Source organism: Syngnathus typhle, linkage group LG11 (genome assembly GCF_033458585.1).
Source record: "Syngnathus typhle isolate RoL2023-S1 ecotype Sweden linkage group LG11, RoL_Styp_1.0, whole genome shotgun sequence".
NCBI classification, from domain to species: Eukaryota; Metazoa; Chordata; class Actinopteri; order Syngnathiformes; family Syngnathidae; genus Syngnathus; species Syngnathus typhle.
In genome coordinates, this window is record NC_083748.1 from 6,749,693 (window position 1) to 6,763,208 (window position 13,516).

At 42.4% G+C, this 13,516-nt stretch overlaps 1 protein-coding gene across 1 annotated transcript; it reads right to left on the reverse strand.

The window, feature by feature from the left end:
- Positions 1 to 464: 464 nt before the first annotated feature.
- prkcda (protein kinase C, delta a) lies at positions 465 to 11,061 on the reverse strand. The gene is made up of 18 exons (XM_061291656.1): positions 10,899 to 11,061; positions 8,469 to 8,599; positions 8,160 to 8,359; positions 8,018 to 8,084; positions 7,532 to 7,688; positions 7,226 to 7,257; positions 6,352 to 6,437; positions 5,768 to 5,897; positions 5,583 to 5,683; positions 5,161 to 5,260; positions 4,897 to 5,027; positions 4,618 to 4,791; positions 4,442 to 4,533; positions 2,520 to 2,582; positions 2,187 to 2,325; positions 1,804 to 1,992; positions 1,574 to 1,702; positions 465 to 1,473 (listed from the first exon to the last, which is right to left on the reverse strand). Exons 2-18 carry the CDS (start codon positions 8,575 to 8,577, stop codon positions 1,315 to 1,317), a joined length of 2,058 nt encoding a protein of 685 aa, XP_061147640.1. The 5' UTR covers positions 8,578 to 8,599; positions 10,899 to 11,061; the 3' UTR covers positions 465 to 1,314.
- Positions 11,062 to 13,516: the final 2,455 nt, after the last annotated feature.

Sequence of the window (13,516 nt, forward strand, 5' to 3'; positions counted from 1 at the left end):
TATTGGTGGATATTCATTTGTTTCCCAACAATATCTTAAATTAAAGTTAAAGTTAAGTTAAAGTCCCAATGATCGTCACACACACATCTGAGTGTGGTGAAATTTGTCCTCTGCATTTAACCCATCCCCATGTGATTTTGATCCATCCCCTGGGGGAGAGGGGAGCAGTGAGCAGCAGCGGTGCCGCGCTCGGGAATCATTTGGTGATCTAACCCCCCAATTCCAACCCTTAATGCTGAGTGCCAAGCAGGGAGGCAATGGGTCCCATTTTTATAGTCTTTGGTATGACCTGGCCGGGGTTTGAACCCACAACCTTCCAGTCTCAAGGCGGACACTCTACCACTAGGCCACTGAGCTGGTACAATAACACAGATTATTTGTATCAGAACCAAACAATAAAAATAAATACGTTACATTGTATTTTTTAAATGAATTTCCATAAATTACACAGACAGAAACTGAAATAATTTGGAGGCTCAGGTGTTTTTTTTTTTAATTAATGTAAAAGATGGAGACAGTAAAAATAAAAAAAATCCACAAGGTACCGATCAATATTCATGCTACACCAATATACACTATCTATATACTACTTCCAACTACACATGTCTAAATTCAAGTAACATTCATTAACTTTATAGTCATGTGAATTTAAAGTACCATGTAAGATTAAAATGTCTACCATTTCAGATTTGTAACATTTTTTTTTTCACTGGCGGTTTTGTTTTGAGAATATTGTAAGGCAGGCCAGATCAAATGCTCAGGAATATCATCAACGGTCAAAGGATGCTCACCTATGCTATAGAAGACTGGCGGGTCGATTCCATGTTCCATAGCAGGAAGCCTATTCAGTCAAATGTGATGTGATAACAAAAACACAATAATTATTAAAATCCATAATTCAAGAGGAATACACTAAGGTTGATTTTAGATCAATGTACTGTACATTAAATCCTGAATTATTTGCTGGCTTGAACTGATTACTACCCCAAAACATACACAAGAGGGCAGTAGTGACGTTAAATGGAATGTTAAGCATTTTTCAACCTACCACCGTTATTATTATTATTACTGTATTATTATTTCTTACAGGCTACACAATAGCTTGACGCATGCATTCGAACACATTAGGCTTAATATATACAGTACCTCTAAACATACCGACGAGTACCCCGGGAGAGCAATTTGTGCTTAAAATAACATGACGCAAATTCTGCTGGTGGACCAGCTATTTGGCAGGTTTAACCATGTGACACAAAAAGTGAACTGCACCTAAACACTGGGTTTGTAAACCAAGTCGCACTGTTCAATCAGGAGTTACTTCTCTAAGAGAAGCTCCATCTTGGGGTTCATGAAAGAAAAGCCAGCAAATGCCGACTGGTCCATGGAGTCTATGAAGTTCTTGTCACTGTGAGACAGGCGGGGCTTCTCGCTCAGGAACTCCCGATCAAAGTTGCTGCAGTCGTTCGGTGCTCTCTGCAATCAGGAGCAAAAATATCCCGTGAAGAACAAAACATGACACACGTGACACGCTTAGGAGGGTTTCTCAAATGGAGTACGTGTGTGTATGCCATACCACTTTGGGCTTGAAGGGTGGCTCCACCTCCCTGTTCTCCAAGGCCGTCCAGTCAATGGACTTGAAGAATGAGTGTAAACGGATATCACCCAAGATCCCAAGCCTACGTGTGGGATCTCTTTCAAATAACTACAGGGAGAAAAATCATAAAAAGAAAATGTTTAGCAAAAAAAAAAAGCTTTCTGAGGAACAGCTGCTCTGAGATGTACAGAAGTAGTGGTGGTACAGACCCGCTCCAGCAGCTCCTTGGCTTCTTTGTTGATCCAGCGGGGGTAGTGAGGGGTGTCCATGCGGATGGACTCAAAGAGCTCATCCTCATCATCTCCATGGAATGGCGACTGTCCGACGAGCATTTCGTACAGCAACACACCGAATGACCACCAGTCCACCGAGAAAGAATATTTCTGGCCCAGCAAAATCTAGGAATAGATAAACTATGCTTAAACTCTTCACAGGAACAATGCAGTTAAAACTAAAGACATAGCAAACAGGGAAATGATCTACATCTTCGCAGTTCCTGTATACGGCTTCCTGCTTTGCGCAATTTGTGCAGCAATTTAACAGCTTTTTTTTCAACTGCTGCAGTCTCAGTACAGCGTCAAGCGCAAAGTACCTCAGGAGCTATGTAGTCTGGTGTACCGCAGAAAGTCGTGGCCCGGTTCTCTCCAAAGACGTTTTCCTTGCACATGCCAAAGTCTGCGATTTTAATGTGTCCCTCATGAGTCAGCATCACGTTGTCTAACTTTAGATCCCTGTAAGAACAAAAAAAAAACAAGCAGCGTTAGAAACAAAAATGAGTGGTTCGAGATTTTGTTTTGATTAGACAATACTGAACATGCAGTAAAGTGTTGATGATTTGTCGGCAAGTGTGAAAATGGCGGTTTCCCCTTTCCACTTGTTACAAAATGATGCTATGCAATTAAAAAGTGAAGCACTGCTTACTAACCTGTAGATGATTCCTTTGGAATGCAAGAACTGAAGGCCGCAAATGATCTCAGAAGAGTAAAACCTGCAAGGACAAAGATGGTGGGGACAGACAGATGTCAGCAACATGCCCACTGCGGGAAGCTGAACGGCGCCGTCTACAGGGGGCTCCTTTCAGCGTGCACGTAAATTATTGAGGGAAACATTTGTATGGAGTAGGAGGCAGGTGAATGGCACTGCTATCATGTGAAAGCTGAGTGTCGAGTGTCTCGATTGACCCGCTTCGCTTGTTATCTGTGTCAGGATGAACAAATGACTGCATATAAAAAAAAATTTTAAAAAGTGTTTGTTTGGGTTTAGTTTGTTTAGGACATTTGTGTTTATTTTAGCACAAGACTAAATTATAAGACCAAAATATTTATGCATAATAGATCATATATTGTAATACAGATTAATTGGCATTTATTAAATTCAACCAGCCTCGAATCTTGTAAATTTAAAAGGATTGGTATTTTTTGAGATGCCCCAAGAAAAAAATTACAGTAACAACAAAGAGGAAATGTTGTAGTTGTTGTACTAGGTTCATCTTGTTTTTTCTTTTTCAATTACTTCTCTGGTTCTTCTATATCAAACAAATTTGTTTTAGGTTCATTTACCTGACATGTTTCGGCGGAATCTTCCGCCTTCATCAGACTCTGATTCCGCCGAAACATGTCAGGTAAATGAACCTAAAACAAATTTGTTTGATATAGAAGAACCAGAGAAGTAAAGGAAATGTTGTATGCTAACCATGGGAGCGGATGGAACATGCAACATAGGAAAGAATTTGGCCGCTCAGTACAACAAAAGAGTAAATGTGTTGCCTTGACTTCAAACTAAATCAAGTCGATAAACTTAAAGCTGAAAGTCCACTTGCTTTGCAAGTGTTTTTTTATGTGCTTCTCTTTTTGAACAACCTTGAAGTGGAGTCCAACCACTTGCGCAAAGCTAGTGTAAATCAATTTGAATAGGCTGCGCCTGTCGTCTACACTAACTGGATCCTTTTGGTTCTAACGGTGCCTCTGCAGCACGAGAGGCCACTTGAAACCCAGCAAGCGGTTCAGTCACAGCCTCAAGAAAAATATTGCATAACCTAACGGAACATCTACATTTCACTCGGCCGTGACAGCTTAAGCACAAACGGAGCCTGATGCTTATTTACATATTCGGAGTGTGTGTGTGTGTGCATGCGTGTGTGAGTTAGCGTAAAGCAGTTGCACATATGCAGGCGCAATGCTAAGTTTAAATGTGACCCGATGAAACAATTTTTTTTCTTTTTTCTTTTTTTTTGACACCCCCATTGATGGGATTTTACTAGCATTTTAATTCTGAGCTGCCATTAGTTGTAGACAATATTTTAGTGTTCTTTTGTGTATATCCTTTTACACATTCGATACCTGGGAAAACTTGCTCTGCCAGCCTGGATGTGTGCGTCTTACCTTGTACAGCTAGTGGGGAGAGACAAAGGCTGTTTGTGTGTTAAAGACTAACTTTGCTGTTAGCTTTGTCAATGAGGCCTTTTTTTTAAAATTTTTTTTTAAAGGCCAGTCAGTTTCAGACTTTTTCCACTTTGTCACCCATGTGCCAGCGTCATTATGAGTTTGTTGAAGGGAACGCCCCGGCGGCGAGGAGAGAGGTGGGTGGTAGTAATGGATAGCTCCTGACAAACAGTACACAGGCAAGCTCAGTCCTTACAAGGCCATTGTGCTCATATGAGAGCGCCAACCAAAGGACACCAGCCTTGCCCCATCAGGAGACAGTGAAATCAAAGTTTAAAAAAATAAAAATCCCATAGAGGGAGGGCAGCAAAGAGAGGTATACACAGAGAATAAACATCGTCTCTATTTGACTTGTGTTTGCTTTCCATTTGACCTTTCGTGTGTATGTGCTGAGTCTTTTTCTTACGTAGATCTGATGAGATCAAATCGTCCTTTTTCCTGAATATGAAACATTAGGTCCCCTCCGTTCAAATACTCCATCACAAAGAACAGATGTTCCTGCAGTCAAACATGTCATTAAGCATTCATCGTTTAGTAAGCCAGACGAATCGGGACTAACGACAGAACGGGAGTGACGCTTACCTTCGTCTGGAAGGTTGAATAAAGGTGTGTGAGGAAAGGGTTATCCCAGGCTAAAGCCAAGACCCGCTTCTCCACCATAGTGCACTCCACGTCATCATCCATTAGCACCACATCTTTCTTCAGAGCCTTCACAGCAAAGTACTCCTCCTGACCTTTTAGTTCTGCCAAGAGAACCTGACGCAGAGATAATGCTTATCTATTAAGGCCCAATCTTACAAGTCAAGTCAATCCACTGCCTGTCAAATTGTAAAGAAGATGCCATGAAATGTCTCCATTTACTTTGCCAAAGCTGCCTTTCCCCAGGACCTTTTGGAAGACAAAGTTGTCCACGTTAATGCGGGTAAGGTGTGTAAGGCGAGTCTGAGGCTGCGGGCCCGAACCATGCCAAATTCTGCTGTATTGGCTTGTATCTAACAACAACAAAAAAACACCACACACACGAAAAGGTTACAGTAAATAATTACTACTAGAATCACAACAAACAAACTGAATATTGTATAGCGAGTAACAGTAAAAAGTTAGGACACGCAAATACTCACTGACCGTTGATATCCAGTTCGGACAGCTTATTGACCTCATCGTAGATTCCAATATCAGCCAAGTTTGTATCGAGGTTTGGATCAGAGCGGCGAGTGAAGGATTTCTGATTAACAAAAGAAAAAAAAAAGTAGGAGTTAAAATAAGTAATTTTGCAATGAAGACATAAAACATGGACACAATAAATTGTTTGGAAGTGATTTTAGTCCTTAAAGACAGCAAGATTTGCAACACAATTTCTTATATAATTCAAAGTTAGGGAAATGTAAATTTAACGTTGACGCACTATAAAAGCAAAGTAAAGTGAATGTTTGGAGCGCAGTGAGATGGAAAGAGATTTGCGTTGACTGGATTAGATTACACTTTACCGCTTTTGTAAAATTGACAGCTGGAACCACTAAAAGCAAGTTTGTTTTCTCTCAACTCACCTGGCTGACTTGTGTGAGCGCTTCAGCTAAAAGTTTCTGGTTGATACCACAAAGGTTGGCCACTTTATGCTGACACTTGTGGTGAACGTTCATGGAACAATCTTGAAGACACAACAAAGCGGTTTAGCAAAACAATCCCGGTTGATTCCAAAATGATGCTATGGTGAAAAGCGTCCGTGTTGTACCTTCACATTTCAGGCCCTGCTTGACAAGACCCCAAAGCAGGCTCCCGCAATGGTCGCAGAAGGTGGGACTCATGTAGTTGTGGCTCTTGAAGCGATGCGGCATGTCGATGTTGAAGCGTTCCTTCTGGAACTGCGGGAACAAACCCCATCCGTCCTTTCCGTTAATCAGCCGTAGCAAAAGAGATCTCACGTTGCTATTGGTGAGCCTCGGCAACGGAATCTTTAGGAGCGGTCTCACAGCTTTGTAAATCTGCCTGATCATTTTAGCTCCTTTCTCAACTCCCTGGTAGATCCCAAATTGTTGTTTCTTCCACACCCCGCCGTGCCTGCCGTGCATCATGGAAGTTAATCCCATCTTGCGCTGTCCACTGTGTGGATATGTGAGCTTGATCATTTCCATCCTATCTCTCTCTCGCTCGGTCGCTTGGTCTTTGAGCAGCTTTATCCTTCGCTATTGATCAGCTTACAAGTCGTGGACCCTGCCTCTGTCCTAAACTCTGCCCTGACAACCCACATGATTCAATATGGCCGCGCTTGTTTGTTTTCTTTAAGATATTTACACAGCCAATTTGTGTGTTACATACCACGGTATCCCGACTGTTTGCGGCGGTGCCGGTGCATCTGCCGATGATTTTGTCGATGCATTTCTTGTGGATGGCCGCGTTGCATTCTGAAACAGAATGTCATAGGAATCACATCATCTTCATATTTTAAATCAATGTTTCTTAAAGTCTGTGGCATGCCCCTAACCCTGCAGGTATGGTGGAATTACAAGAATGTAAAGGATTTTTTTTTTTTTTTAGCCCGCTCTCACAATAGACATTCCATGCCATGCTTAATCCTTGGTCACGCTTGACCAGCGGTGGGCAGTCCATTCTCTACGTGGGAACTTAATCCAACCATTCCAATTGCTCCCGCCATCCAATATTTTGAAGCAATAAAAAGCAGCAGCTTTCTTTCTTCAGTGCCGGTTTTCGCTGCTTTGTAGAACAATTTGAAGTTCATCCGTACAATCAAAGCCCATGGTAAGTTTGGACAAGCTCACTTAAAATGTAGACATGCCATGGCGTGTCGTAATTTATGCGCCAGTTCCAACCGCCACCTTTGCTCATAGAACTCAAACATTACAATGTGCTGTTATCCACTTGGCAAAGTCGCCATAACACAAGATTGTGCACGTAAAAAGGGGTCAAAGCTTAATTTGGTGAACAGCAGTGGAAGTGTAGGCCAGCAAGAGACAGGAGGGAATAACAAGATGACATAAAAGTTTGGAAACTGAAAGTTACAGTCTTTTCATTGGTTTCAGTAAGTGTTTTTTTTTTCCCCCCCAACCATGTTTTGAGGTAGTGAATGTTTTTTTCTTCGTTCTCCAATTGAGGACATGAGAAAAAAAAAAAAAGAAGCACTTTTGCAAGTCACTGCAAAGGCAGAGGAACGTTAAAATGACAGTTCACTTACGTCTGCATTTGTAGCCTTGCTTGTTGAGTCCCCTGTGAGAGCAAAAGAAACACAAATGTGTCCATTACATTTATTTATTTTTGACCACAGCAATTTAAAGTGGTTAGTCATTGATTCTTCATCTGATATAGTGAGCAGTTCAAGCACACCAATGTGTAAAGCGTGGCTTCCTTTTTGGCGCAACTTCCTGCTGAGATCAAAAAGAATTTCAACACAATTTAGTGCATTGCTGCTATCAATGGACTGAGAAGCAATGGTTTAGGAGTTTCCTTAAAGTCCCCAGAAGGGAAAATAGTCTGAACTCACCAGACAAATTCTCGACACACGGAGCAGAATGTGGGCTGCCTGAAGAAGGTGGCGATGAACTCGTGATTCTTGATGAAGTGGATCTTTGCCTGCTTGATGGCCCCTCTTCTACGGTTGAGGGTGGGGGCTTCTTCTTCTCTTGCGGCGTGTTTACTCTCTGGCAGAAACAAAGTTCATGTCACAGACATGACGTGTTAATTGTAATCCACTCAGACATCTTTAATCTCTTAATTGTATCGAAGTGCTTGTTTGGTGTCATTGTTTTCCTATGAGCCGGACGACGGATAAGACTGATCGACACGCTGCTTGGGAATGCTCAAGTTAGCAGTGGGCTGAGAAAAAAAAATCATTCACCCACTTTCCTTTCTTGCTCTGAAAACCTAATTTCTCAGTGAGCCACTTGCAAAGGGGTCTCTCATGAACACATGAAAGCATCACTGTGTTAATCGAGAAATATTCAGACAGATTTTTTTTTCTTCCCCCCACCTGAATCCACTCCCTCGAGAAAGTACTGCACTGCCATCATGACTTTCCCAGAAGGCTGAAGATCCACCTGAACACACAAACACAAATTCAGAGAGAAAGCCATGCTTAGCTTAGTACACAGAAGCAACTTGAGCTGTCCTACCCAGAATTCAGCACGCCCGTTGGCTTTCTTGCAGCGCTCAGCGAGCACGGACACGCCAACCGTGACCTCGGCGAGCGCCTCCTCCGCAGTCTTCATCAGCAGCACCTCCAGCACACGGCCCTCATAGATGTGCGCATCGAAAGTGGCCTTCCAGGCTGGATACATTGTGGGTTTCCGCTGAACTAGAGTCTTCCCTCGTTCTAGGGAACAGAAGGCGAGATGCTAAAAAGAGCTTTGGACGAATCGTGAAGTAAATAGTGACGCTCCCCAAGCAAACAACACACATCTTGAAGTTAATGATTTTCTCACCAGTGGTCAAAGCCTCCTTCATTTTGATTGCACAGAAAGGTGGGTCACCCGAAGGCGGCAGGGTACCCAGGTCGAATGTGGTGAAGGCAATCCTCAAGAAAGGAGCCATGGTGACAAGTCCCGAAAGTCAGCTGTGGCCAAAGACAGACAAATAAGGGAGTGTTACTCATCTCGAGGGATGCTTTAATTACCGTACTAACCACTTCCTTGAGCTGTGGCACCCGAATTTTCCATGGGAAATATTCAGGAATGATGCCGTACTTTTTGTGACATAACATGAAACATCGGGAAATTAGAGAAAGCCTCTCATCTGATCACTTGATTTTAACTTGTGGCCAAAGACAGTTACAGTATGACGCCCGTGCGGCTGGGGCGGACCAAAATTTGCATTTAGTTTGCATGTAAATGGCTTTTGCAATACCACAAACAAAAGCAATGTGACTTCTTACCCTCGTCAACTTTATGCAAGTCTGTACTAGTGAATCCTTGAATGCTCAATCAGCTTATGCAGATGGAACGTACTTTTCTTCCACATTCTAGCACACTTGAGGTGTTTGCATTCAATGTAATACACACATGATTCAGAATTGACATGTGTATCATCATTCGTGACCTCTGCAACTTCAGTCCAGGTGCATTCATGTTTTTTGGTGGGGGGGAAGAGAGCAGCTGCAAAGATGTAGGACATGCCTGCCGCGACAAAGCGAGCCTCTACATGTCCCGACTCCAACACAAGCACTCGGCGCTCCACAGGAAGCTCGGTAATTCCTCAACCCGAAACCGCCCACACTGAGACCAGCAGAGTAAAGAACAGACAAGCGCACTGGGAAGTAAATCAGTCACGTGAAAGACGAGTCAAGTGTGTGTGTGGTGGTGGGGGGCAAAGTCAGTCATTGACTGTGGCCACAGCGTTTTGGAATATAATCAATACACACATTGTGCTATGTGATAGAGGGCACTCCCGATCGATTAGTCGAGCATGCACAGTTTTGATTTGTCCCCTCGCTTGAATTTAAAGTTGTACACCTTTCTCTTGCCACGATTGTGTGCCTGCTTCCGAGAACGTCTGAGTGACACAAACGTGTGGTCGCTGGCAAGGATGCTTTCTGAGTGACACAAACGTGTGGTTGCTGGCAAGGATGCTTTCTTCATCATTGCAAAGACAATCTTAGCTAACAGGTTTTACGATTAAAGCAAAAGAGCAGTTCTGAACATTAGGAGAGCATTGCAAGCGCAGTCATCCAGCGTGGCTTCTTTGTAAAGAAATCCTGAATATTTTCAGAATATGATGGCAACTATTACAACGGCGCAGCCATACTGCTTCTTTGTTGTTAGAGCCCAGCTGATTTGGGGAAGAGTACATCCTAGATTGGTCGCCATTCAATTACAGGAGCATTAACACTTAAATTCACACCACAATGACATAATAGTCAAAATAGTTGATGGGTGTATTCAGACGGAGTGTTTTGTGTGGTTTTAAAAAGTCAAGGTTTGCCTAACCGCTAATATTGGCTGTCACCAGTAATGAGCTACCGTTTGTCTTTTTGATGAGACTTATAAGCAAGGCAAAATATGATGGGCTACTTGCAAAGTTGAGTAAAAGAGCAACTTTTTTTAAGTTAATTATCCTTGATTAACTCTGTTCCTTCTAACTGTGAAGTAGAAGATAGGGAGCAGGATGAGATATTGCAAACACAGAGGCATTTTTGCTCAAATCAAAGTAGAAGAATATTAATTGGTTGGGAATAATAAGTCACTAGTTGTCTAAATAAATATTATCTGGGCCAATTCACTTGGGCGACATTTGCTATGGAGTCGGGAATGCTGCTCTGGTGTATTTTGAAGCATGTCATCAAGAAGATGCTTCAACACTTCAATCTGGACAGTTCTCTTTGTTGATGTTGGATGTTACGGGAACGTTACCTTCCACTACTTCACAATAAAATACAGTGAGCGGAATGCAAAGCAACTCAATCGCACTTAACAGAGCGGACCAATAAAAACAATACACTATAATTAGACAAAAAACACCGTTGGGTTTGAAGGCGCCAATAGCAAAAGTTGGCCGGTTTGTTCGGCGGAGTACTTTTTTTTCCGAAATCGACCCGGTTGAGTCAAAGACGATGTGACAGCTCACATATTCCACCGCATCCATGCAGCGTACTTACTTTGCGAATGCTTCTATGAATAGCTAAACTAATGTCGGGACAACTTAAGCGTTGTTTAAACAAGCAGCATTATGCAGCGATGCCCAGCGTCGTCATTGCCGCATCGTTTGTGAAGCTAGCCACCATATCAGACCTGAGGCGTCAGTGAGTGACAAATGAAACGGTGCCATTAAAATCTCTATCTGAAGGACGTTTTGCACAAGTCCGAACTAGGCGGAGGGAAAAAAGTCGTCAAACAAAAGGTCGTCAAGAGCTGACTCACCTCGTCCTGCAAACTGTCCGTTGTCTCTTCACCGCCGCACGGACCGAAGTTCTTTCTTTCTTTCTTTTCTTTCTCGTCGCCTCCTTTTTTTCACTCTATGATACTCTCGATTGAGGAAGTGTGGCGCGGCGCGCTCCCGACGCCCTCCCCGCACATGGTGACGTCTACCTGACACACGCACGTGAGCGCGGACGCGCGTTCCACCGTGTTGGCTCATGCATGGTTGAGTCCAAAAAGTTTAGTCATGGTTTTCTTTTTTTTAATAACGGGATGTGTAGGCATCTGATTGTATATAGTCATCTTTATATAAACAAACAAAAACTAAAAAAATGTTAGATTTTTAAGTGACATACACTCGGCAACATATAAATATGTTACTGTTTGTATTTATGTTTATCTATTTATGTTTTTAATAGTCTTTTCTGTTTCTATCCAGCCTCAATCAAATCCGGGCATTGCTGTTATTCTAAATATAGAATGCTGATAAGGCCTTTGCATTGGAGCTCATTCTCCATAGTATACATATAGGGCCTATGGGAGTGGGCGGTGGAGGAGTTTTTGGCAGTAAACAAGGCCGCTCTGCATCCACACAAATGCACATAGCACATCAAACAGTTGCTTCACCCTAACAAGGAGGGGGAAGATTTGGCTCTGTCACCGATCTTTTCTTTCCATAAACCAAATGTCCTCCTACTATAATCTATTTTATGTCCAGATCTATATTTCTGCTACACGTGTCAATGGAAAATGCCTGCCAGTAATTAATGCCTTATAATTTCACGGGGCAAAAACGTATAACTTATACGAATATAATTTTTCAAACACTGAGACAGCCTTTTATATCCTTTGCCCATCTTTGTTGCGAGTTAACAAGAAGTCCTACATGGTGGTATTTGCACAGTGAGAGAAAGAAATAGTACCACATGCACAGTTCGTAGTATGTGCATCAAACGCCCACTCATTTATGCTAAAAATAATCAATTTCTTCTAATATATTAATTTGAGTTAAATCGCCTGTCATGCTCGTTTTGCTCAGCTAGCGGGGGATGACAGAATGGTCACATCAGAACTGATAGTGGAAGAGTGAGCAGAAGGCTGTGTGGGTTTTCCACTCCGTGTCCTGTGGATGGAAGGAGAATGTTATATTTAAAGATTCTAGGGAGGTGGAAAAGGTGTAATACCGCCTTGGCAGCGTGGGCTGCAAAGAGTTTGCAAAGTGGGACATGAGGAGGGCCAGGCAAGTCTTTTCTCTTTGCTTTGCCACATCTTGTCTAAGTGATGAGCTACACAAGACAAGCCTAAGGCAACATCAATAGTTGTTTTTTTTAAATTCCCCACAACCTTTATGTAACCTAATCTTCCAATTCTACCTTGAAGATGTACCACCCACACACTCCAATGAAAGATGACAAGCATTGTGGATGAAGCCTCCTCTCAAGTAGAACAGAGAAAGTCTGGAGCAGGGGTCTCAAACTCAATGATGGAGATAGTTTTGGTATATCTGGGCCACATCAAGTATTCCACAAAAACAAGGGATTCAAAAGAGAGCACAATCAAGCAAATCCCGTCATTTTTTGTTGTTATTTTTTTTTATTAAACTCCCACTTTGTGTAAAGGAGTTTAATCAGTATTTGTATTTCCACTGAATATTTCTGACACCATTTTAAATGTGACATGAGACATTCACCTCCCAAAACTCACGCTAAAGTTCATCTTTTTGTTATGGCGTCAGTTGTTGATGATTTCAAAGCTGCGCGCATTACAGAGGAATGCGTCCAATGTTGAGTATTCAGTGCGTGTGTGTGTGTGTGGCGGGCGATTGATCATTTGTTCCTCTCTGCATTGCTTCTCCCTGCGGCAACATGGAAGTGGGCTTGGATGAAGCTGTTGTGGCATGGAGGGGGGGCGGGCTGTCTATGCGTTGCTTTACTAGTTGACAGTTTCACTTTGAGAATGCACGATATTCAGCTTAACAACCTTAGTACTATCTGATTTAATGTTGACAAAATGAACCCCATTACTCACCCAACAGGTGCAAGGTAGGAATAAAAAGATGCACTGCATCATATAAAAAGTTGTTTCTAATATTTTGGTTACCTGATTTAGCAACATAGAACTTAATATGGAGCTTTACACCAAAAATTAATTTAAAACCGTACTGACGATGGAAAGTGATCATTGAAATCACTGCCAATAAAATTTGCAAAACTAATTTTGTAAGTACTCATTTCCAACAATTTAATTAAAAGACAAGAAAGGAAAAGAAGAACAGAGTGGCCCTATTTTGCCCAAAGGCCATACTTTGCAAACCTCTACCTGCATACAATGCAGGCGTACCTAATGAAGTGTCCAACACATGCAGTGGATTCATGTGACAAGAGGTCACTACAGAAAAAATAAAACAACCACACAAAAAAGTAACGGAATGAGGTCTAGACTGAAAAAAAGGAGTGATGAATGATCTGTCCTCTATATAGGACGAGGCTGAACTTTTCAGCAGCCCGAGAAAGAAGGACTCCTGCTTGATGATATTCTGGGTCAGCGAGCCTCAGGGAGGGGAGCCGAGAAGCAGAGCAGACGAGGTCTTTTCATTGGCCGTGTGGCACACCGTTGACATC